At 38.7% G+C, this 26,466-nt stretch overlaps 1 protein-coding gene across 1 annotated transcript in view; it reads right to left on the bottom strand.

Annotated features, from left to right (window-relative positions):
* Positions 1–20,978: 20,978 nt before the first annotated feature.
* The window catches only part of LOC139722325 (kinesin-like protein KIF24), a 28,695-nt gene continuing 23,207 nt past the window's right edge, over positions 20,979–26,466 (bottom strand). The window contains exon 5 of the mRNA XM_071633635.1: positions 20,979–21,285. Within this exon, the coding sequence (XP_071489736.1) occupies positions 20,979–21,285 (307 nt within the window). The remainder of the gene's footprint in view (positions 21,286–26,466) is intronic.

Raw genomic sequence — 26,466 nt, forward strand, 5'->3', positions numbered from 1 at the left:
CTCAAGCCTTATGCAGTGGAGTGTTGTCTTGCTGCCGTTGCCTGTCTTTATTAATCACTGGACCATAGATTGGTGAAAGGATATAGCCCGAGTCTCTGTTGAGAGCTGGATTGACCCTTCTGATCCAAAGTGCTTCCTTTATTTTTCTTTTCTACCGGTTGCTTTCAAAGTCAATGATACGCGCCTCATCCCATTCAATGTTGTGTCCTGTGTTGTAAGAGTGCTCAACTATCGCCGAGTGTGATGGATTGTTTAGTCTCAGTGCCCTTTTGTGTTCCTTGAGTCTCTCGCTCAAGGCTCTACTGGTTTCCCCGATGTAACAATCATGGCAATCAGCACAAGTGATCTTATTTACAGTGCCGGACCTTATTTGCCTTGGGACTTTGTCTTTAGCATGGACTAGTCTAGTTTTCAGGGTATTAGAGCTCTTGAATGCAATGTCAACGTCCTTGTTGTGGAATGCTCTTTTCAGACGGGAGGATATGGTGCTTACGAAGGGGAGGACTACCCTATTGCTAGTCTCCTTTCTTTCCTTTGTGGGTGACTTAGTTCTTGTTTTGTCCTTGGCTTTTTGTCTCATCCAAGCTGGGTATCCACATGCTGCAAGGGCCCTTGTCAATATAGTGAAATTCGGATCATCCACTTAACACAAAGGAGGGAGTTGCTAGATCTTTGTATTTGAGAGCTCGAAATGTAACCTCTGACAATGATACAATACAGAGTGAATTCCACCATATTGCAAGACAACACTCCACTGCATAAGGCTTGAGAAAGTCCTCAGGAGAGGACGAAAGCTTGCCCTCTACAATTCAAGGTTGGTTGAGGCTCAGTCATTTAATTATTCATCATCCCCAGCCGATGAAAGTTTTTAGTATCATTTACTAATCTGCCTTTAAAAAACTGTTTAAGTTTGACTGTTTTCATTTACTATTTCTCAAGGTAATCCTTTGATATTCATTTGGACGGAGTCTTTTATTTGTGTCTGTACCTTCAGCAAACTGAGCTAACTCATTTGGAGCAGGCTAGACAGTAGATTTTTTCTGAAGTCAAAAGTGAGAAAAACACATCATGCTAAAGTTATTTCATTTACCCCCCTCCCCTCCCATAAAATTAAAGAGATCGTATAGTTTTTTGAGATGGGGATCCAGATTTTAACTTCTTGCGAGATAATTTGAAATCACTTTTACCCATCTTTTATTAGGATTAATTTGATTTGCTTTGATTGTCCATATCTCAGCCATTTCAAAACCGTTTATCATTAAATAAACTTTAATTCTTTGAATTGTATGCTTTTTCTATTTCATACAAATGGGTCCTTATCTCGCAAAAATTCAAAAAACCTGAATGCCCATTTCAAATTGAACTGTACCATCTGTTTAGACGAATAAGGCAAGAGAAAATGAATTTGAACTTGAACTTAAACTTGAACTTGAACTGAAACTAATATCATAACACAAACCATTCATTATAAACTAGTTAAGGAGAATAATGATACACAACGGAAAAAAAAACACTTTGACTGCTTCCCCCTTTTATTTAAGAAAGAATTCGCTGGACTCCTGGCACTCTTTAGCGGTCGTTCTTTTTTTCACCTGATTGATGATTGCATGATTATGTCCACAAAATAAATGTTTAAGTGAAATATTCAATATAAACAGTATATCATCCTGTGGGACGAATAAAGTACCACATGCTTGTATCACAGTATCACACAGTATCACAGCTTGTTCGATTTTCTTGCAGCGTATACCATCTCTCATTTATAAAAAAATTAATGATAACAATTTTGGTATGGATTTGCCCTTTAAGGGTTAGCCAAAATAAGCATGTAGATCCACTGACATTCTGATAAAGTTTCGAATTTGCTAATGAGATTGCTGGGATGTAGGAGGAAGAAATCTTCCCTGCATGGGATGGGGAGTTGATGGTGCGGGTGACGTGTACTGGGTGCCCGAATAGCGAATAGCGAATAGCGAATACCGTATACTTCTATGTGAACGCAGCCTTAACACACACACGAACAAAGGCATCGAGGGAACACATCAATTTCCATATGTGGGACAGTACTATATTTTCGCGATTTCGTGCCTAGTAAAAGGGAATGACTTCCTTAAAGACCTAATAAAATGGTTTAGGCATTTTTTTCTCAATGATGTAATAATATCAAATGTTAAATTCTACGTAATTCTATGGTTGTGCGGGTTTTTTTACTGTTCTGAATTTTGTTCTATATTTGTTAACATAATGGATGCAATTTCCTCGGTTTTGGAAAACTTGCTATACTTTCGCCGCATGCGGCGCACTATCACTTCTAAATTGTGATGACGTCTAAGAACGGAGTCGTTCACGACCAGTCTAGCCGTAGCCAGCGAGCTGGCAAGGCTATGCTAGCGCAGCGCAGCGACAGCCAGCCGGCGGCTGCACTGGCTAGCGCTGGCGGGGGAGCGAGCTAGCGAGCGCATAGCAGGTGCTGCGCTGCACTATTGTCATTGGCTAAGCCTTTAGACAAAAGAATATTTAATGAACTGTATCGGATTTAATACTGCCAATAATACAGATTACAACTGTGGTACGCTTGGATATCCATTATTTTCGGCAAACTCGTGAAATAGGCCCTACCACTGCGTGTCTGTACTAATAGTAATACTACGGCGACTCGCTTGTTTCAGCCCCACCGTGTGGCGTTCATCTCGGTAGGTAAGCACGGCGGTGGGGCTGCCTTCCACAGTGAATACTCGTGAATGCGGCGAAAATGACTTCATAATATGGCCCTCGACTAATTTAACGGCCAATTTAACCATAAATACAACCCTACCTAACCCTAAACCCTAGGAGGACCTACCCTTGCTTGCTATAAACGCACGGGTACGGTGCACGCGCACTGCGGTGGGGCCTATTTCACGATAGCCCCACTACCACTGCGTGTCTGTACTAATACTACGGCGACTCGCCTGCTTTATAGGCCTAGACCTACTCGTGAATCCAGCCCCACCGTGGCATTCATCGGTAGATAAGCACGGCGTTTGGGCTTCCTTCCACAGTATGATTTTTAGCATAAAACAAAAACTACTCGACCAAAATTGACGATAATTCTTGGTATCGTTTTTCTTAGAAAATGGCGCATCTAAATTACTGATAACAAATGTTGCAGAAACTGACTACGGGAAACTGGTTAGGCCTTTTTTTTTTTTTTTTTTTTTGAGCCACGACCCACCCTGTTGATATCCCCCTAACCGTTAGGCGTTAGAGTGTAGCCTCTGTACTACTACCAAAGATTCTGCTATTACTACTCACTAGTCTACTAGACCTAGTGCCGTAGTGGTAATAGCACTACTACTAGTAGTAGTACTAGTAGACTACTACTACTAGTAGACTACTATAACTACTACTGTAGTAGACTGTTACTAGATCTACTACTAGACTACTACTGGTAGTTTAACTTGTAAGCGCCGGCCGACGGGCCAGGCCACGGCCGGGACGCTCCCGCTTGCTTGCTGCGGCCGGAGTAGCCGCTCACTTTGTGAGCGAGCTGGGCCTGCTCTTCTAATCTACTTACGTACTAGACAAACAGTTACAACTTACAATGTCAATCATGTAGAATACAGGTTGTATATCCTTTCTAACGTTAAACTATATGGGGGCATACCAGACATACCACTCTGTATTTCCCAGGCGATCGTTTCCGTGAGGTCTATTCTCGGGCTTGGTGCCATGTTCATACGCTCTTGCACTGGCAGCGGGGGAGATGCAGCTGGTTCATATCGGTAAGGTGCAGCCCCACGATAACGTTCTGGTTCATCGGCTGCCTCTCCCTCCCCATCTTCCCCTTCAAATTCATGTGCCTCCTCTTCTTCTCCGCTATCGTCAGAGCTGCAGTCTTCATCATCATCATCAATGTGGAAGTTTACCCATATAGGGGAAGACATTATGCTCGAGGTACCAGGTATCTGTGCAAGCTAACTTAGTGATAATGTACGTGGTATAATGCGTACATGTCGACAGTCAGTGGGTCGACCGGGAGCGCACATCCCGCGGGGCCCGGGCCTGGCCGGGCTGCCGCTAGCTATCGTGTACGCGCGTGTACCAAGCTAGTAATCTGAGTGCTTGTGCTGAGCGGCGTCTGCTAACTGAGCACAACTCCGTGCTTATACGTCATCAATCAGTTCAGGGGTGTTGGTCACGTGACTATCTTTTTCGCAAAAGCTGCAACGGGGTCCTCCAAAAATGTGATATTTGGGGGAGTTTCTAGAAGCGATAAAAACCGGAACGACACTGACAACATATTTACATTGATAATCATGACATATATTTTACATTTCTTTTGCATATCAAAACATTTTGCAAGCATTTTATTAGGTCTTTAACGTAGCTTTCAGCTAGCTGCTGACCCATCTAATCATCACGTTACACTTTAGGTATCATAAGAAAGCTGAATGATTTTCCTTTTTTATTACATGGTATTATGACTTTCGTTGGTGCCCTACGATGAAAAAGAAGACTTTTAAATAGGAGAATTTTAGAAGAATATCTGAACCCGTCATTTCCGGGACAGATCGGTAATTAATCAGCCTCGAAGTTGGTAATATTGCATGTCGTTCTTGGAAAATGTAACAATATTGCATTCAGGATTTAACCTTAACCTTTCAAATAAAAGAAAAATCGTGTGAAAACGTAATTCAGTGACTATGATCTGCGGGGTCAACGTCAACTCGAGGTCACGCGTGCGAGGACTTGGATATTCTGGACGGGGTTTTTTCGGGCTTGCCGACTGACGACTGGCAAGTAACAACACTTGGACTTGTCGGGAATCGTCTCATCACAGTTCACGCTTGTCGGGGAATGGCGCATAAACTCGCACGCGGTATACTACAGCGTACGCTTGATACACACGTACCGTGTATGCACTGGGGGAACCAAGCACTGGCGGCACGCGGCCGTACGGAGTTGGGGAGAAAAGCTGGTACACCGTGCGAAATCCCACGGGGCCGTGCGAAATCTCACGCCAAAACCGCACGGGTCTGTGCGCCAGAGCTGCACGGGTCCGAGGGCGCGGGCGTACAGATTCGCACGCAGGCGTTCGGATCCGCACGCGGGCGTACAGATCCGCACGCGGGCGCACGACTACGCACGGGCGCGTACGGGGGCGCACGGAGCCATACGCACCCGTGCGAAATCGCACGAACCAGCACGGCAACCGCACGAAGCGGCCCCGTGCGCAGTGCGTGCGGGAGTAACATAACTTAATGGTCTGACTTCAATTCAGGTGCAGAGAGAGTTTTTTTTTTCTTTTTTTTTCAGTCTTCCAAGCAAAAAAGAAAGAGAAGATAAATAGTAAGTCAACATCACACATTGGTATGTTGGCTACATTTTATACCGGTTATCATCATCACCCTCTTTACAGGAGTTACAGATGACACCGGAACATTTGTGCTAAATCAAAAGATAAAAGACCCATCATAGATATGAAGTCTTTCTACTTGCCTAAGCCTAAAATCCTATTACAACCCAAATCCTAACCCTAAGTCCGAGAGAAAATAAGTGCTATTGTCGCAGGAGTAAATATAGTGTCACCATTGGGATAACAATATGTAAATCGTTTGAGTTTTCCGCCTGTAGCATCCCTATGAAGGTGATATCCCGATTAACTAGAACTATAGGAAGAGGATCCGGTGTTTCTCTCGAAATGACAAAAGGGAGAGGCAGACGTGATGTCATGGGTGTTCTCCGTTGGGTATTGCTTGTATGTTCGCATGTGTCATATGTATAGCGAATCATAAATATATATTCACACACACACACACACATATATATCTATATATATATATATATATATATATATATATATAGATATAATAGCAATAATAATAATTATATATATTAAGAGTTTTATTGCAAAATGACCAAAGCTCCATTTTCAAACGTTTCAATGTAAGGTCATCATCAGATAGAGCAACATTAAACCTTTCCCAGTAATACCTCACTTGTGACATACATTGTAAGTCGGAATATCCAAGAAGTTATGATTTAAAATATCATATAGTTTCTCATTAGTTTCTCTGTTCCTTTTTTTTTTGCAGCTTTAATCACAAATATCCCAACTTAACAAGACTTGATTTAGCTGGTTTTGCGATAGAACTCTCCATATATATATATATATATATATGTGTGTGTGTGTGTGTGTGTGTGTGTGTGTGTGTTTGTGTGTGTGTGTTTGTGTGTGTGTCTTACCAGTACACATTTTCATGCAAACTTTGTTTGATGATTTCTTTTTTCCTCTTTTGGGTGTGTTTCATTGCTAGCCCCATTAAGAATGCAATGAAGCCACTTTGTCTGATTAAAATTTTCGAATAATATCCATCTCAGCAATGCGTCCTTGCTGCGACAGAGAGTGTAAAAAAGTAATAACAGTGTCGCGATTTTTTTTTTTTTTTTGTTGAGGGCCATTACGTGCCGTCGAGTTTTTTTACGTTCACCCTGTTTTACCACGGCACACAAGAATCCTCATTAACACCGGGACTGCCTTGACATTTTTTTTTTGACATGTTAAAAATCTAACACGGCATCCACAGTCTGTCATGTTTGCCTATCCCGTCTCACCCCATTGTCTCACATCCATTCTGTTTTATCCATGGTGGCCTGAAACGTGGCTGCCGTGGCTGCCGGGAACATGATGTAAACGCACCATTACGAGAGTCTATATGTTTCATTCTTGACCATCATTCCATAAATTCATCTACTTAGTAAAGCTATGCCTATGGAGACGGTCCGCTGCTTTCAACTCATTTTCTCTTTGCTCCACTAACAGCATGTGTTCTATCTTTTAATGTGGATTCAACATGACATTGCTTTCTATGTTTTCTCATGTAGGCCTGAGTATGGACTGCGCATAATGCACGATGATTATGAACACATATTATACCGCCAGTTCCAAGCCCTTGTAGCACTGTATACTGACAAAATAAAATAACATAAAATAAAGTGTCAGGTGAACACTTTTCAACACCATTACAGTGCATTTTTAACACCTGTAGGTGTGGTCCTTTATTGAAGTTTGATCGGTGTTGGATTTAACACCCGTGGTGTTAAATCTAACACCGATGTTTTTACAGTGTATACTGACAAAATAATATAACATAAAATGAGATAAGATATCATGAAATGAAATAATCTATGAAAGGAAATGAAATGAAAGACCGACTTCGGGAAACGATTCTGACCAAATCATTCTGACATTTTCATCAACGTGTGACAAAGGAAATCAAATATTGTTTTTATACACATTGTATGAAACTTTAAAAACCAATTAATGTTATAATCAATATGTAGGCCCTACATAATCGTAATGCTCTAGTGCACATAAAGAGTGTATGCATGTATATCAAGCATGTATTAACATGTGTGCCTATCAAGCACAAACAGCAGTGCATCTTTAATTATAATTGTTATATATCGAAAACACGATATCCTCAAAAAATTGACCAATATCTTTCATTTGGTTTGTCCTATAGAACACGGGATAACTATTGTTCCGATGGCACTGTACTAATTCTCAGTTTGGATGTCATTAATATGGCTCATCGTTCATTTTACAACCACTGATGCCACACCAGAACCCGACATGTTTGAAGGCTGGTTATCCTTATGTCTGTAGATATGCGTTCACACAACTAGACACACACGAAGCCTCTCTCACACACGCACACATGAGTCGGCATATCCAATATACACCCATTATTCAAACAAAAATAATCCTACATACAATAATACATATTTTGGAAAGAAAATACCAAAAAGAGGTTTTCCTTGTTCGTATGTGTAGGCATATTGTGACCGTCCGTCCCAAAACCAACAAAAGTCGCACCAGTCGATTTTTATGTGAGGGCTCAAAAAAGGTGAAAATAATCAAAGAAATCCATTTTGAGTTTCTTAGTCTTCCAGGACAATTCTCCTTTTTATACACTATTCCTAACGTTGCGATGATAAAATGAATGGGAAAGTGGGTTTTCAGTAGATTTTGTACAACCCGTGTTTGGTAGCATAGTGCGAGTGCGATCAGGAGTCTCAGATGCCCTTTTACATTTCGTGCAAATCCTTTGCACACTGTTCACTTCTAACCCTAATAACTTCTGAAAGGATATTGTTACTGCTTTGAAAGTATGCATTTATTATAGAAAGAATGTTGATAGAGCCTGATGCTCAATTTCAGTTTTGAATCTGATAATTCTTTCATTGTTGTTGTTTGGCAAAGTACGATTATCGAATAGCAGAAGTTTGATAAAGGAATTGAATTCATGTTTTCATATTTTGATCCATGATATGTTTCTGTTGATTAGATGATGTTAGATTGTAGTTTTGCGTTTGAAGGAATGGTACAGTATTGGTGGAGATGAGACTTGGGCTTCTAACTTTTTGCGAGATACGGAGAACACACTTATGATATAGTACAGAGCATACCATTTTAAGATGAATTCAAAGGTTATTGGATGAAAATCAGGTTTGGAATGACTGAAGCATCCAAAAACAAAGTAAAACAAAGCGATCGTAATAAAGTGTGGGTCCCACACTTTATTAGAATCGCTCTTTTTTGGATATCTCAGCCATTTCAAAACCAATTTCCATCAAAAAAAAAATGTTGAATTCCTCATAGAATTACATGCTCTTTCAGAAGATTATCGTTGGTACAACATTGCGCTAAATGTCATGGCACATAATAATGTCTTTTGGACAAACATTGTAATGAGTGATCTGTTGGTAGACCGTGATGAAGGCCTGATGACAGGCTGAAAGTTCGATTGATAAAAAGGGAGAAGAAGATCAAGAGCATATCTTTCACTATGGTATATCAATATCAATATATATATATATATATATATATATATATATATATGAAGACCTGAATATAACAACGACCCAAGTCCAATTTTTGGCCAAATTCAGTTTGACATGGGAAATTATAGTTTATGCATGGACTCATCTTGTGTATAAATGATAAATCCTAATTACCCCCGGAAGTGCCTGAAATGAATGCGTTAAATCTTATATTAATGTAAGAATGAAGGACTTGGGTCACTCTTGCATTCATATAATAGCGCCCTCTCTCATCCTTCTCTCATCTCTATAGCAGAATATCATGTGTATGAATCAAAGAACGACCCAAGTCCATATGAATCAAAGAACGACCCAAGTCCATCTCACAAAATGGCCTCCCCACAATTAATGTAAATGTTAATTGTCATAATAATATATGTTCTAATTTGTATATACAATGTTGCCTTCCCATCACAGTTAAATAGAATATTATTGGACAAATAAAAAAGATATGAATTTTTTTTTAGTTTACTTGAAATGTGACCCTGCACCTCAAAACAAACAAAAAGTCGCCAGACATGAATTTTTACTTAAGACCATATTTTAAAAGAGCAGCCTTTAAGCTTTAAAATGATGTATAACTCAAATCAAATGGACTCTCTTAACCTATCTAAATATTGGAAAGAAAGCACAAACTCAGGAATAGTGTGAACTGAGAAAAGAAGCTCTATGTTCAGTGTCTATTCAAGCGCTTTTCTCTTTACCAAACCGTGGTGGCTGTGCAATGAATGGGACAAAAAACAGGAAGTAAACCACCAGAGTAACAACAATGAAGGAATTTTTAGATTAAACTGAAATTAAACATGCCTCATTAATACTTTCTGTCCACGATTAATGCCAACTTTCAAAGCAGTAGCACTATCTTTTCAAAAGTTATTAGAGTTGAAAGTGAAGAGTGTGGACAAGGTTTTTCAGAAATGAAAAAGGGATTCTAAAGACACACCTAATCACACTACTCCATCAAAAATGTTCGAGATAAACTGCTAAAAAATACACTTTCCTGCCCGTTTTATGATACTAAATTTTAGCATAATGTAGAAGAAGACCCTGTCTTTCAGAAAATATGAAAAATTCAAGTTCGGCTAAGTTGACCGACTTCACTTTATATTTTCAGTCCTCACGCAAAATCAGTGTGTGCGACTTTATGTTCGTTTTGAGGTGCACGGTCACAAATGGTCTTCCATGGACTTGGGTCGTTCTCATATTCATATACTGATATATATATATATATATATATATATATATATATATATATATACATACATATAATATAATATAATCATATCTCCACTGTATGACAATCATCAAGAAATCAAGTCAATAACATGTGAATGTACAGTAGGCCTACATGACTTTATTCAAGCTATCACAAATCTCACTATTACACTGCAAAGTTTGACAAAGCGTTGCAAGGAGCAAGATGTACCAGACATTCACCACAAGAAAGCATTTTACTTCTATTACTAAAATTTTTCTAAAACAAACTGTTTGCAGTTTAAGTACGCCTCAATTACATATCGTCGGCTGAGAGCCAGAAGGGCTTTATCACAATTATTCATGGTATTAAGTTATTGATACAACGTATCACGTTATGGTGTCAATATTGACATTCTAATTAGTAGTAAAATGTTAAAAATTAAAACTTTCATTAAAAAAATCATGAAAGTGGATGGTTTCCTTGTGTATTTATACTTAAAGATATTCAGAATTTTGGTTGAGACCTAATTTCTGTTTTCTTATTTTTTTAATCTTTTTTCAGTGAGATAATGACAATAAGTCATGAAAGAGGATACTGTAATTCTAAGAGGAATGTAACATTTATTTTATTTTTGAAACAGCTGAGATGTTAAAATAGATCGATCGTAATGAGGGGAGGAACCCATGTTTTATTACAATATCCTTTGTTTTACTTTTTCTTTTGAAGTGTCAGCCATTTCAAAACCGATTTTCGTCCAATAAACTTTGAATTTCTCTTAGAATGTTACCCACACTATGCTCTGTACTATATCATGAGTGGTATCTTTGTATCTTGCAGGAAGTTTAAAGCCCAAATCCTCATATACACCAATACTATATCATCCTTTTTAAATCTTAGAACCCGATAATGCCCTTCTGCTTTTCAGCTGACGATATTTATTACTTTTTACTCACAACCGACATATTTCTAAACGCATGCAAAATCACACACTTTATTTTTTTTTACGTTAAATGATGTACTGAATCACGATCATATTCTAGTCTATATAAAACAATAAGTCATGTGCATGTACGTTCGGGGAGATGCAGGAGAGTTGAGCCACCCCATGAAACTTGGTTAGAGTTCACAGATGCAGCACTTGTGCCCTCTGTTGGTAGTGCTTAACATTACTGTCATTTTAGCACAAGCAAGTAGAGGTGGACACAGCACAACAAAGACACAGGTCACAAAATTCAAAAGACAGCAGAAAATGATTTGACAAGTTTCAGGTACTAAATTTTCTGTTACTCACAGAACAGTAATAATTGGTTCGTCATTGATTATGTGTAATCTAGTTCCCATTGTAATCTTTAATAAATTTGATGGATTTTTGATTTGCTCATTTCGATACGCGTCAGAGAAGTAAAAAAAAAACGGTCAGATTGAGGAGAGTTTAGCAATGCAGTCTGGGAGAGTTGTGCCACAATTTTCATTCACAAACACACGATTGTTTGAGTTTCGTGATTTTAATATTCTTCAATTACTATATCATCTGCTTCAATTTGGTAACAAACACTTGTTAAAATATTTCCAAATACCAAAGGTGGCTCGTCTCCTGCATCTCCCCTACATGACTTTATTCAAGCTGTCACAAATCACACTGGTACACTGCAAAGTGTTAGAAAGTGATGTAAGAAGCAGGATGTACTTGACATTCACTACGAGAGTGCATTATACTCTTATTAATAAAACTGTTTTATACCACTTGCTGGCAATATAACGACACTTCTCGTACATATTAAAAACAACCTTTCACTTACAACCAGCATATTAGCATACGCATGCAAAATTGCTTAAGTTGCTCCAATTTTCACACACACACACACAAAGATGACTCCTATGTATGCTGTCACAAATCACAAATTTAACTGGTACACTTCAAAAATTGAGAAAGTGTTGCAAGGAGCAAGGTGTACTAGACATTCACCACCAGAGAGCATTTACTCCTATTACTAAAATTCTTGAAAAAAAAAATGGCAGTATACCGACACCTCTAGTACTTATCGTCGGCTGAGAACCAGAAGGGCGTTATCACAATTATTCGGGATATTGATTTATTGATATCACAATATAGAAATAATCTCCTTTACATCTTGGTGTTAATTTTAGATCATTTTCATTCTTAGAAAAAGGTTAAAAATCAAAACGATAAGGGTGCTACTTTACCCGATATCGGAAACAATGCTTGTAAATCTACCAACTTTTGATTTAAAGAAGACATTATTTCATGAAAATTGATTGTTTCGTTATTTATGCTTTAAAGAGATTGGATAGTTTTGGTCGCAACCTAACCTCTCTTTGTTAACCTTTTTTTTTGGGGGGGGGGCGAGATTATGTGCATAACTTATGAAAGAAAGTGCAATTCCAAGGGGAATTCAACGTTTATTTGATGAAAGCTGGTTTTGAAAGAGATATCCAAAACAGATCCATTGTGAAAAAGGGTGGGACACACTTCTTATTACGATTCCTTTGTATTATTTTTTTTTCGGGTATCTCACCCATTCCAAAATTAATTGGGTATCTGAATATTAGAACGACCGAAGTCCATGGAAGGCCATTTCGAGTAAACTTAAAAAGATGTCATATCTTTTCTATTTGTCCAATCGTATTCTATTTAACTGTGACGGGAAGGCAACATTGCACATACATATTAAAACATATATTATTATGACAATTAACATTTACATTAATTGTGGAGAGGCCATTTTGTGTGATGGACTTGGGTCGTTCTTTGAATCATATGGACTTGAGATGAGAGAAGCGATAAGAGAGGGCGCTATGATATGAATGTAAAAGTGACCAGGACTTGGGTCATTCTTACATTCATATACGATTTCACTCATTCATTTCAGGCACTTCCGGGGTAATCAGGATTTATCATTTATACACAAGATGAGTCCATACATAAAGCTACAATTTCCCGTGTCAAACTGAATTTGGCCAAAAATTGGACTTGGGTCGTTTTTATATTCAGGTCTTCAATTTCCATCAAATGAACTTTGAATTCTTCTAAGAATGGTACCCATTTTAGGCATAATATGCCCTGTATATGAGTATATCATGAGTGGTATTTCAGTATCTGGCAGAGAGTTAAAAGCCAAATCCTCATATCCACCAACACTGTATCATCCGTTTCAATCTTAGAACGCGATAATGCCCTTCTGCTTCTCAGCTGACGATATTTGTAACTACTTTATGCTCACAATCGGCGTATTTCAAAACATATGCAAAACTACACACTGTATTATTATTCTTTTTTTTTTTGCGCTAAATTATGCACTGAATCTCGAACAAATGCTGGTCTATATAAAACAGTCAGTCATGAGCATGAACATTCGGGGAGATGCAGGAGAGTTGAGCCACCCCCTCAAACTTGGTTAGAGTTCACAGATGCAGCACTTGCGCCATCTGTTGGTAGTGCTTAACATCACTGCCACTTAAATATAGGCCTTGTGTTTACCCTCGGGAGTAGTGAATTAAAAAATGTTCAAGTTATCACATGTGATGCATATGTATATAGGTCAGTTGTGTCGTATCACAAAACATTCTACCCAATAAAGCATTTTGCAATAAAGCCTAAAAGATGAAGAGATATCATTACTTTTCTTTTTAAACCATAACTGTAGACTCTTTAGTCTAGAGACAACTTTATCTTAAATATTGTTCACATTTTGTTGATTTCACAATGTTTAACATTGATTATACTGATTATTTTTTTTTTTTGCGCTGATTTATTTCAAACCAATTGGTGGCAAAATAACGACACTTCTAGAACATAATATATTGATAACCTTTCACTTACAAAAAGCATATTACCAAACGCATGCAAAATTGCTTAAGTTGCCTAAATTTCACACACACACAAGAGATGACTCCTATCTAATCATCCGTAATTTCCAACAACCGTTCTAATTTATAATCTTACTGGTCTTTTGAGGGCAATAGAAAGACTTATCTATAACACACTGCGTTTTAATGCTAAATGATGTACTGAACCACGATCAAATCCTGGTGCATAATGAGTCATGTTCATGTACAATACATCACTTTATTTATGATGTCACAAATCAGTTATCTAACTGTTACACTTCAAAATTTTAGAAATTGTTGCAAGGAGGAAGATGTACGAGATATTCACCACAAGAGAGCACTTTAATTCCATCACTTAAACATTTTTTAAACAAATTCTTGTCGGTATAACGACACCTCTAGTACTTATCGTCGGGTGAGAATCAGAAGGGCGTTATCAAAATTATTCGGTGTATTAAATTATTGATATTACGATGTGGAAATTGATCTCCTCTTCATTTTGGTGTCAAAAATAGATAATTTTCTTTTTTTTTAAAGGAAAAGGTTAAAAGTCGAAACGATAAGCGTGATGTATAACCCGACTTTCGGAACAATTCTAGTAAATCTACCACTTTCGATTAATTTAGCTTTTCTTATTTCATGACAATTAATTGTGTCGTTATATTCATGCTTTTAAGAGATTGCATAGTTTTGGTTGAGACCTAACTTCTCTTTCCTAACATTTCCTATTTTAATTTGCGAGATTATGAACATAACTTATGAAAGGAAATGTAATTTCAAGAGGAATTCAACGTTCGTTTGTTGAAAATATGTTTTGAAATAGCAAAAATAGATCGATCGGAACAAAGAGTGGGACCCACCTTTTATTACGATTCCTTTGTAGTACTTTTTCATTGTCTCAGCCATTCCAAAACCGATTTCCATCAAATAAACTTTGAATTCTTCTAAGAATGGTACATATTATAAGCATAACATACTCTGTATACGGGTATATCATGAGTGGTATCTTAGTGGTATCTCGCAGAAAGTTAAAAGCCCAATCCTCATATCCAACAATACCATACATATCTTTCAAAATTAGAATGCGACAATGCCCTTCTGCTTTTCAGCTGACGATATTTGTAACTTTTTACTCACAACCGGTATATTTCAAAACTACAAAATGCAAAATTACACACTGAATACATATATATATTTTACGCTAAATGTTGCACTGGATCACGATCAAATTCTAGTCTATATAAAACAGTATGTCATATGCATGTACGTTCGGGGAGATGCAGGAAAGTTGAGCCACCCCCTCGAACTTGGTTAGAGTTCACAGATGTAGCACTTGTACCCTCTATTGGTAGTGTTTAACATCACTGTCACTCTTAAGCAAGGAGAGGAGGTACAGCACAACAAAGACACAGGTCAAAAAAAAATCAGAAGACAGCCAAAAAAAAAAAATAAAAAATGAATTGATGAGGTTTAGGTATTACCTTTTCTATTACTCACATGACAGCAATTGGTTAGTCACTGAGTTATGTGTAATCTAGTTCCCATTGTTACATCTTTGATTAATTTGATGGGTTTTTGACTTTGCTGATTTTGATACGCGAAAGTAAAGTTAAAAATGGCCCCGTTGAGGAGAGTTTAGCAATGCAGTCTTGGGAGAGTTGTGCCACCATTTTGATTCACAAGCACATCAGGGTTTGAGTTGCATGATTTTAACCTTCGTTTTGACTCTAGGTTAAGTGGTCATTCAAAGGTTGTATTAGATTACAAGGTCTCCAAAGGAAATATCAGCAAATCCCTGATGGCATGAATCATTGTGTATTTACCTTTATAAATGATCTTTGCCTTTCACATACGGATGTCAACAGTATACACACATTCTTGGATATAAATGACTACTTTTCTGCTGCAATGGCACCAGAAACTGTTTGTACTTTACTAAACCAGAAAGAGTAGATTTTATTCTCTCAAAGTTCATATTTTTGGTTAATCGTCTATGGATACATTACTTGCCTGTAGTTTTTTATTTATGGGCCATGCCTATTAATTATTCAGAGGTTGATAGATACTCAAGCACTCTGAAAAGGAAAATATATGTTTGTTATATTACCAAAATATGACTTTATTACCTTAACATTTCTTTTGTATGTGTCTAAAAAAATGATACTTTTTAACTTCGTAAGTGTTTTTGCTTGGCCTTATTATGCAAGAGGTTATCTTATCTAAGACATGGAAAGGTAATGCGTAAATATAATGAAATTCCACTGCGAAATACTATAAAGCAAAACTTCACTGTATTAGAATACGAGTGATTCTTACGAGGACTGTTGATAAAGTGCGTGTAACCAGTGTTTGAACCTCTTTCCAGATATTCCTGTAATTCGATGTAGTATGAGACCATTTTAAGCTAACATTTTTTTCTTACTTCTTGTAAGTGTATTTCTTTTTTATTTCATACTTTTATTTTTTTAATTTCATATCTGTTGACATCAGGGCTGAACTCTTCAAAAAAGTGTCACATGCCCTCCCAAGCTGGCTCAGCTCTCCTAAAGACATCGTAACTCTCCTCACACTGTGGGAGTGCTGAGCAACTTGACTTTTCTTTTTTCTAGGAAAAGATTTTAAAAGTAGGCAATCATTTAGAATAAAATTTCATAGGAACAAGACATCTTTATAGTTGTAGTCTAATTAGGTAACAAACACTTGTTAAAATATTTCGAGAAGTGTCTAGTCTCATGCATCTCCCCTACATGACTTTATTCAAGCTCTCACAAATCACACTGGTGCACTGCAAAGTGTTAGAAAGTGTGGTAAGGAGCAAAATGTAATTGACATTCACTACGAGAGAGCATTTCACTCCTATTACTAAAACTCTTTTTAAACAAATTGCTGATATTATATAACACCTCTAGTACAAATTTGTTACCTTACACTCAAAACCGGCATATTTCAAAACGCATGCAAAATTGCAAAAGTTGCACGGACACAAAAAATGACTCCTCCTTAGATTCCTCTAAATTTCCAATAATAGTTCTATATCTACTTCCTGGTCTTTTGTGTGCAATAGAAAGACCTAATGTCTTGTTTATAACACACTGTGTTATCTTTTTTTTACGGTAAATATAATGTACTGAACCACGATCATTTCCGGATGCATTACAGTATATACATGGCTCTATTCAAGCTGTCACAAATATCACTTTTACATTGCAAAGAAAGTGTTGCACTGAACAAAATGTAGTCGACATGCCCCACAAGAGAGCATCTCACTACTATTACTAACATTCTTTCGAAACAAATTGATTGCAGTATTACTACGCCTCTATAGTGTACATTAAAAGTATATTGATTTTGTTACCTTCCACTCATAACCGGCATACTTCCAAACGCATGCAAAATTGCACAAGTTCCTAAAATGTTGAAAAAGTGACTCCTTTCTGATTTTCAGCCATAGTTCTCCTCTCTTTTCTTCCCAGGATTGTTTCATAAAGCTGTTCTTAAAGTTAAAAACAACTTACGAGCGACAGGTGATCAATTCTTGTGCTGAATTATTGAAATTTCGATAAGTGTAGCACATCACAATTGATTACCAGTCGCTCGTAAGTTGTTAGTGAGTTTATGAACAGCTGTATGAAACACCTCCCCCCCGTCTCTCTTTTTTTTAGTAACAGAAAGACTTGTCTACAACACACTCTTTTTGACAATAAATCAAGTACTGAACCACTTTGGCCCCTTTGTATCCTTGGTCAACAACGATGATATTTCATCCTCATCTTAGTTACTACAATTAGAATTTAAAAAAGCCGACGATACCAATGTATTCTGTTCCATTTTACACTTACAGTCAGTCCCAAAAGGATCAGCGGCCAGTGATCCACGTGATACCTTATATAAACTAAAAGGTAAACAGAATTTCTGAAAGCAGTCAAACCTCTCCCTTTTACCATATCTTAAGAGATCTAACTGTCCTCTTTCAGTTTCTTTTTCTCTTCCTATGTATTACCCTATGTATTGTTTATCATGCATATAAGGGCTGCAACAAAGTGAGCTTCACTAATGTTGGGGATAGCCCTTCTGCGACATTCATTGTGCAGCGTACACTTTTAATTCAAACTCAGTTCTCCTATGAAGACTCCTATCTCACAAGTCATATGAAAATATTAATCATGATATTTTGCATTACCATTAAACAGCACTGTAAATCCATTCAAGATGAAATTACTTTGTAAACAATGTACACATATATATCATAAATGCTATCGAAAATGTAAATGTGTACATGTACAATGCTGATGAAGAAACCAATTAATCAATTCAAAGGAAAGGCAAATTAGCACAAAATCCCCTTCACTCTGACAATCATCAACATGTGCACACGATATACTTTGAATTAAAATCCTACGGAACAAACTTTGAAGCGCGAGAGCCTCACTAGTTATAGGTACATCAGCGACAACAATATCCTAGTAGCTCCAGTGTACTTACAATGTACTTGCTTTCAACAAGGTGTATGATGCCTGCACGTGGTAACGAACTTGAATAAAAACATGACGGGGTGCATTAACCAAGGCATTTCTTTTTTAATAGCTGAGGTTTACAGTTTGTTGATAGCTTAAATGAAGGGCGATTGACACATGTGGGTAACAGCGTGCGTTCTAGGTTGGATGTCTGTTTGAGGGTTCAATGACATTTTAATCTGCGACAATTGCTCCCACGAAACATCTCCGCGCTAAGACAAAGATAGATTCTACCCACATATTATAACGCCAACCCTAATCCTAATCTTCACGTCAAAATAATCCTAAACCCATATCACAACCCTAACCTTATAAACCCTATAAACCCTATAACTCTAACCCTGAGTCCCTGGTGAACATAAGACCGAAGCAACTGTCGTAGGAACAATTATCGTGCCACCCTGTTGCAGTTTTCGGTGTTTCAGGTACGTGAATTCAGGCACTCAGATATATACATTTACAACTTGAGGGCTACATTTTAATGATAGTGTTTTAAAGCTGTACACGTACTTGTCTCAGGTGAAGACATTATTGCTTGACAGACAATAAGATAACTTGGATTAAAGAAGAAATGAATTCGTATGTTAATGTTTATTGATTTTTCAATCCTAATTTTCTTCTTCTTTCAACCTCAGGTAGTAAAATGCTGAATATTTATCTTTGTACATTGTCTCCCCATATTTCTAAGCCAACACGTATTACGCATACATCAGAAGCGATTATTGATAATGTATTTTTCAAATGTTCTGACTCACGATGATTTTTAGTTGAATATTTCGGAGTGGTATATCGGATCATCTCCTTATTTTTGCTGTCATAGAAAATATGCCCGTTTTACCATAATCACCAAGCTGAATGTCGAATGCGCGGAAACGAAACCAATGCTAACATTGATTAATCAAAATTTCATTTCAGCGCAGGTGCAATGATTAGATAGATGCTAGTCACGAAGATGACACCAAAATGGCAAATGAAAAGTATTCATTCATATCTGTTCTAATTCTCGTGATAAATACACCCCACTTGTTCGAGCAGATGTCCCATACATGTTTATACTAATAGAATATTTCACATCATATCTTCATCCCTCTGTTTTGATAATCTCTTGTTTTCTTTACTGTTTTCCTTTAAAGCTACCAAAAGAAGTGTATTCTAATGAGATACACTCCGTAGAAAACAACTTCATAATTTACACAACACTGTATAGATTCTGGTCTTATGTTCTGTTCTCCTCAATTGAGTAGCATTATCGATACATTGCTTTGATATTGATGAAGAATGATAAACTACATAGCCCCAGCAGAAACATGCACCAACTGCACACACACACACACACACACACACACACACTTACACACACACAACAACAATACCTTAAATCTTTGCCCTATACTACATACTATTGCAGAGATCTACCTTTATTGAGAAGCAAACTTGAGCTGAAATCACCATGAAGCAGTCAGCCCAGTCAAGCCATGCTTATGTTAATGGTCTCCAGCCCAATACTTGTAGAATCAATATTATGATTTAGATATCCACAAAAGTTCCATAATAAATATAATGTAGTATTTTAGATAACGTACCTTTCTTCTGCTCTCTTTTAATTTTGTTTCATTTTGTTTCTCTTGACAGCAACGTACTTTCATTTTGTTTTGAAAAGCTAAATAAATGCAAACAAGCAAATGCCAGAGAGAATGTCAATTAATAACATCCGTACTATCCACTGTCTAATAGTCTCATATCAGCAATCGTGCAGTAAATGACAGTGAGACCTTCTATTTCACATAATCCCATCTACATCATGCAGATGATAGTGATAGTAAGCAAATAATCAACGTTAGTGAAGGTGATGGGACAAACTATCACTTCCGAGGCGATCTTGATGTAGCTATCTTTCCGAAGCGCAGCTGAGGAAAAATAGCGTACACATTCAGATCGCCGAGGAAGTGATAGTTTGTCTCATTGCCTGAAACTAAAAGTTGATTATTTGCTTTATATTCCACATCTAGGGTCCTAGAAATTCCCATTTTATTCCACATCTGAAACCGTTTTAGCTGTTTTTAGGTATCCCTAAGGCTTAGGCTACGTGTGCGCATAGACGACAAAACACCGCGCGGCACCGAAGTAAAAGTGCGTTGCACTGTGTACTATCAAGTGACCTAGGTCACATGATAGTCCACGGTGCAACGCACTTTTATTTTGCGCGTACTCATCTTGCGTTAGGACTGTGTGGACTGTGTTTAGGTCAGCGAAACAAAGGGACTATCAACATAGAGTGTAAGGAACTTTTCTTCTCAGGTGATGTGATGGGCAAAACTACGCTTCATCACGTGATCAGCTCTGGACCAATCCTACGGCAACATTCTTAGTATGTGGAATATAACGATCATTGCAAAATGAAGATATCATAAAAGCATTACCACATCTTTAACTCATAAATTATTTTGTCATATTCGTAACTTTGAATATGAATCAAATCACATGACTGTATCATTTTTATCATTTCTTATGGTGGTTTTGCGGTGACTTGACATGACGACAATGCAGAATTACAGTGAGTGATCAGAAATGATGGTCATTTGCCACAGATCAAGGGCCATATTACCTCCGAGTTCATCCTGTGTTATGGGATGTAGCACGGAAATCGCATCGTCCGAAGCGTAGTCTCTGGTGACCACCACACCGTCCTGCCTCAGCCAGTACACTGTGTCGTTGAATATGCTCACATCCCTCAGGAGTCTGTCACTGGCTACACTTTGTATGTCAACTCCTGGTATCTTAGTCTGCCCTGAGCTCCCTGGAGGCAGGTTAGTGTAGTAGGCTGCGTCGGTTCCACCAACGTCACAATAGAGCAGTCTGCCAGCTGTGAGACAAAAATAAAAATTGCAAGAATAGGAATATTCTTTCGTAGACATTTATTGATACAATGGTCACTATGTAAATAGAGAATGAACGTGCCGATGACTTTCGGTATGTTCAGAAACGATGTGGGCATAATTTTTCAAATGTGAAATGTTGAATTACTGTTCTCATTTCAACCCCTATAGTAATAGTAAACTTTAATAACAATAGCATTCTATTGTGCGATATGTTTCCTTCTTTCTGATGAGAGATAGGCCCTACACTTGGTCATTATGGTACTCAACTCTATTGGCATTTTTTCTCAATTATCGAGCCCTATCAATTTTCAGTGTAATTAACCATTTTACAAACATTGAGATGCGAAATGATAGAATTTTAAAATACCTCATGTGAAGCAGTGCACCTCCATTTAAGCAGTGGGAAGAGATTAAGCTAATTTGTTTCAGTTTGGCTTTACTCTCTTTGTTTCTTTAGAGCTGAATCTCAACCATTATTATGTACGTACTAGTTATCTAAGCTTGGATCTGGGAATCACAATAAAGTATTCCATCTTGATTTTGCCTTTCAAGTTTGACACACTGTAACACCGTATTCTGCAGTGGATAATTTCTGCTGTGTTAAGCCTACATGACAACTCAATTGGGAAAATGACATGTACATTAAAACAATAAAGACATAAAACGATTTGAAAAAAAAACAACAACAACATTCTATTGGTTTGGAAGTTATGTTATAATCTTTAAGTTTACGTGCAATAACTGTTGGTTTTATCATTGCTTCTTTCTTTTACTAGACAGGATCGTTCCTTTATCATTTATAAAGTAGGATCGTGTAATTAGTTTGTGCCATCTTGTCAATAACACAGTACGCAATGACACATGACAACACCGCGAGAAAAAGGAAGGACTGCACTGGAGGTGGGGGGTTGTAGAGCCCACTAATGTCAAAATCGCCCACTAATGTCAAAACAACCACTAATGTCATAACACGTCGACGACAAATGTCAAAACAACCACTAATGTCATAACACGTCGACGACAGATGTTAAAACAACCACTAATGTCATAACACGTCGACGACAAATGTCAAAATCGGATTAACCACTAATGTCATAACACGTCGAGGACAAATGTCAAAAGTTCCCAATTTTCTGCAAAATGTCATGACGCATCACAAGGGCGGATCGAGGAATTCCATAAAGGGGAGATGCCTTTAAAAAATCAAAGGCTGGCGCGACCGTCACCCCCCCCCCCCCATTTTCTTATTTTTATTTCTGTTGTGTTCACAAAATAAAGAGAAGGGGGCACGAGAGGGGGAAGCGCCCCCTCTCGATCCATCATTGCGTCAACCACATATGGAAAAACTCATTGCGTGCATTACAGGGGCGGACCCAGAAATTTTGTAAAGGGGAGGCGTCTTTACAAAGTCAAAGGCTGGCGCGACCTTCCCCCCTGTTGACGAAATAAGGAGAGGGGCACTAAAGGGGGATGCGCCCCCTCTCTATCCACGATTGCGTCAACCACAAGTCAAAATCGGGGATTAACCACAAATGTCATAACACGTCGACCACAAATGTCATAACGCGTCACAGGGGTGGATCCAGGAATTCCGTACGGGGGGAGGGGGGGGGGGGGGGCGCCTTTACAAGATCAAAGGCTTTCGAGACACCCCCCCATTTCTTATATTAGTTTCTGTTGTTTTAACCTAATAATTATAGTGAGGGTGCACCAGAGGGGGATGCGCCCCCTCTCGATCCGTCATTGCGTCAACCACAAATGACCAAACTCATTGCTCTCATTACAGGGTCGAATCCAGGAATTTCGTAAAGGGGAGGCGTCTCTACAAAGTCAAAGACTGGTGCGACCCTCCTCCCTCCCCCATTTTCTTCTTTTTATTTCTGTTGTCTTGATGAAATAAAGAGAGGAGGCACTGAAGGGGGATGCGCCCCCTCTCAATTCGCGATTGCGTCAACCGCAAACGTCAAAATCGGAGATTAACCATAAATGTCATAACACGTCGACCATATAATATGTCAAAATTTTCAAACTAATTGCAAATGTCATAACGCATCACTGGGGTGGATCCAGGAATTCCGTAAGGGGATGGCCGCCTTTAAAAAATCAAAGGCTTGCGCGACCCCCCCCCCCCATTATCTTATTTTTATTTCTGTTGTTTTAACAAAATATAGTGAGGGGGCACCAGAGGGGGAAGCGCCCCCTCTCGTTCCATGATTGCGTCAACCACAAAAGAAATATCACTGAAGGTGATTAATACCCCCGCCCTGTGACGACAGTCTTACCCAAGGAATGATCTTTCCTTGATCTTCTGCCATTTAAATGCCGTTACCGTGGCAACGCAGCTTCCGACACGTCCGAAAAATATGTCTTGCACATCTTCCCACCAAGACTATTGTGTGTGCCACATTTCATAAGCTTTTGTCAAAAACTGAGGAAGTAGTTCAATCCGCAAGATCTTTTCTTGATTTTCTGCCATTTATATGCCGTTACCATGGCAACGCAGCTTCCGAAACGTCCGAAAAATATGTCTTCCACATCTTCCCACCAAGATCAAGGTGTGTGCCACATTTCATAAGCTTTGGTAAAAAAACTGAGGAAGTAGTTAAATCCGCAAGATCTTTCCTTGATCTTCTGCCATTAATATGCCGTTACCATGGCAACGTACTTTCGGGTACTGTCAAAAAATGCGTCTTGCACATCTACAACCAAAGGCACACATCTGTACCAAGTTTCATGGAAATTGGGCAAAAACTGAGAAGTAGTTTGCAACACAAAATTTTCCATCATTTTGGCTCATAATATGTGAGCTGTTACCATGGCAACATACTTTTTGTCACTGTCAAGAAATGTGTCATGCTGACCTATATCCTAAGACAAACATTCAATATGAATTCCATGAGAATTGGAAGAACACTGATGAAGCAGTTTTGCCATGAAGCATTTTGCCCTATATTTTACCAATAACATGCCGTTACCATGGCAACGCACTTTTTGCCACTGCGGAAATATGTCTTGCACATTAACATATTCAGATGAACATCTGTACCTAATTTCATAAAAAATTGATCAAAACTGTGGGAGGAGTACGCGACGCAAGATTTGTACCCATTTTTGCCCATAATATGCCGTTACCATGGCAACGTACTTTTGGGTACTGTCAAAAAATACGTCTTGCACATCTACAACCCAAGGCACACATCTGTGCCAAGTTTTATGGGAATAGGTTGAAAACTGAGGAAGTAGTTCGCGACGCAAGATTTGCAACGGACCGACCGCCCGACCGACCGCCCGACCGCCCGACCGTCCGCTGATTCCTATATTATACCCCCTTCAAACTTCGTTTGGCGGGGGTATAAAAATCAAAACTCATTGCTTGCATTACAGGGGCGGATCCAGGAATTCCGTAAAAGGGGAATCACCTTTACAAAATCAAAGGCTGGCAAGACCTCACCCCATTTTCTTATATTTATTTCTGTTGCGTTAACAAAACATAGCAAGGGGGCACCAAAGGAATATACGCCCCCTCTCGATCCGCGTTTGCCCCAACCGCAAATGTCATAAGACGTCGACCACAAAAATGTCGAAATTTCCAAACGTACTGCAAATGTCATAACGAGTCACAGGGGCGGATCCAGGAGTTTCGTAAAGGGGAGCCACCTTTACAAAATTAGAACTGCCGCACCCCCTTTTTTTCTTTTTATTTCTGTTGTTTAGAAAAAAAAAATGAAAGAGGGCAGCAGAGTTGAATGCGCCCCTCTTGATCCGCGATTGCACTATAGGGGCGGGTCCAGGAATTCCAGAAAGGGGAGACGCCTTTAAAAAAAATCAAATGCCTGCGCAAGCCACCTCTCCTTTTTTTAATTTAATTTCTCTCGTGTTAACAAAAAATAGTTTATCCCCCCCCCCTCCCCTCTCGACCCGCGACTGTGTCAACCACAACTTTTTGGCAAATCTTATTGTTTGCATTGCATGGGGCGGAACCAGGAATTCCGTAAAGGGGAGGCCCCTTTACAAAAGATTGCCGCACCCCCATTCTTTTTTTTTTTTTACGTTTAAACAAAAGAAATAAAAAGAAAAATAAGGGGGACGGGGATTGCGCAAGCCTTTCATTTTGAAAAGACGTCTCCCCTTTGCGCTTTAAGGAATTCTTAGACCCGCCCCCGCAATGGAAGCAATGAGTTTTGACATTTGTGGTTGACGCGATCGCGGATTGGGGGGGGGGGGGGCGCATCGCCCTCTGGTACCCCCTCTCATTTTTTTTTTTTTTTTTAACAACAGAAATGAAATAAAAAAAGGGGTGCGGCATAACGCGTTACAGGGGCCCCACCCTCCATTTTTCCCCATTTTTTTCTATTGTTTTAACTAAAGATGAAGAAAGAGAGGGAACACCAAAGGGGGATGCTCCCCCTTCTCGATCCGCGATTGCGTCAACCACAAAATGTCAAAACTCATTGCTTGCATGATAGGGGTGGATACAGGAATTCCGTAAAGGGGAGGCTCCTTTACAAAATCAAAGCTGCTGCACCGTTTGCATTACAGGGGTGGATCCAGGAATTCCGTAAAAGGTCGGCACCTTTACAAAATTAAAAGCTTCCACCCCCCCCCCCCATTTCATTTAATTTTGGTGTTTTAACAAAAATAAAAGGGGGGGGGGCACCAGAGATGTATCAGTCCCCTCCCAATCCATGATTGCGTCAACCACAAATGTCAAAATTCATTGCTTGCATTAAGGGCGGATCCAGGAATTCAGCAAACGGGAGGCGCCTTTACAAAATAACTACATAAGGGCTGCGGCCGCACCCCCATATCTTATTATTATTGTTTAAAAAGAAGAGAGGTGGCACCAGAGGGGGATGCGCCTCCTTCTCGATCCGCGATTGCGTTAACCATAATATCAAAACTAATTGCTTGCCGTACAGGGACGGATCCAGGAATTCCGTAAAGAGGAAGCGCCTTTACAAAATTTAAATCTGCCGCACCCCCCTATTTTTTCTTTTAATTTTTCTATTGTTGAAAGAAAATTGAAGGAGTCACCATAGAGGTACGAGCCCCCTCTCGATCCGCGATTGGGTTAAACACAAATGTCAACACTCATTGCTTGCATTACAGGGGCGTCCAAATTCCGTAAAGGAGAGAAGCGTTTATAAAATCAAAAAGT

Source organism: Diadema antillarum, unplaced genomic scaffold (genome assembly GCF_040938485.1).
Source record: "Diadema antillarum isolate AM-2024a unplaced genomic scaffold, OU_Dant_1.0 scf00000163, whole genome shotgun sequence".
Lineage (NCBI taxonomy): Eukaryota > Metazoa > Echinodermata > Echinoidea > Diadematoida > Diadematidae > Diadema > Diadema antillarum.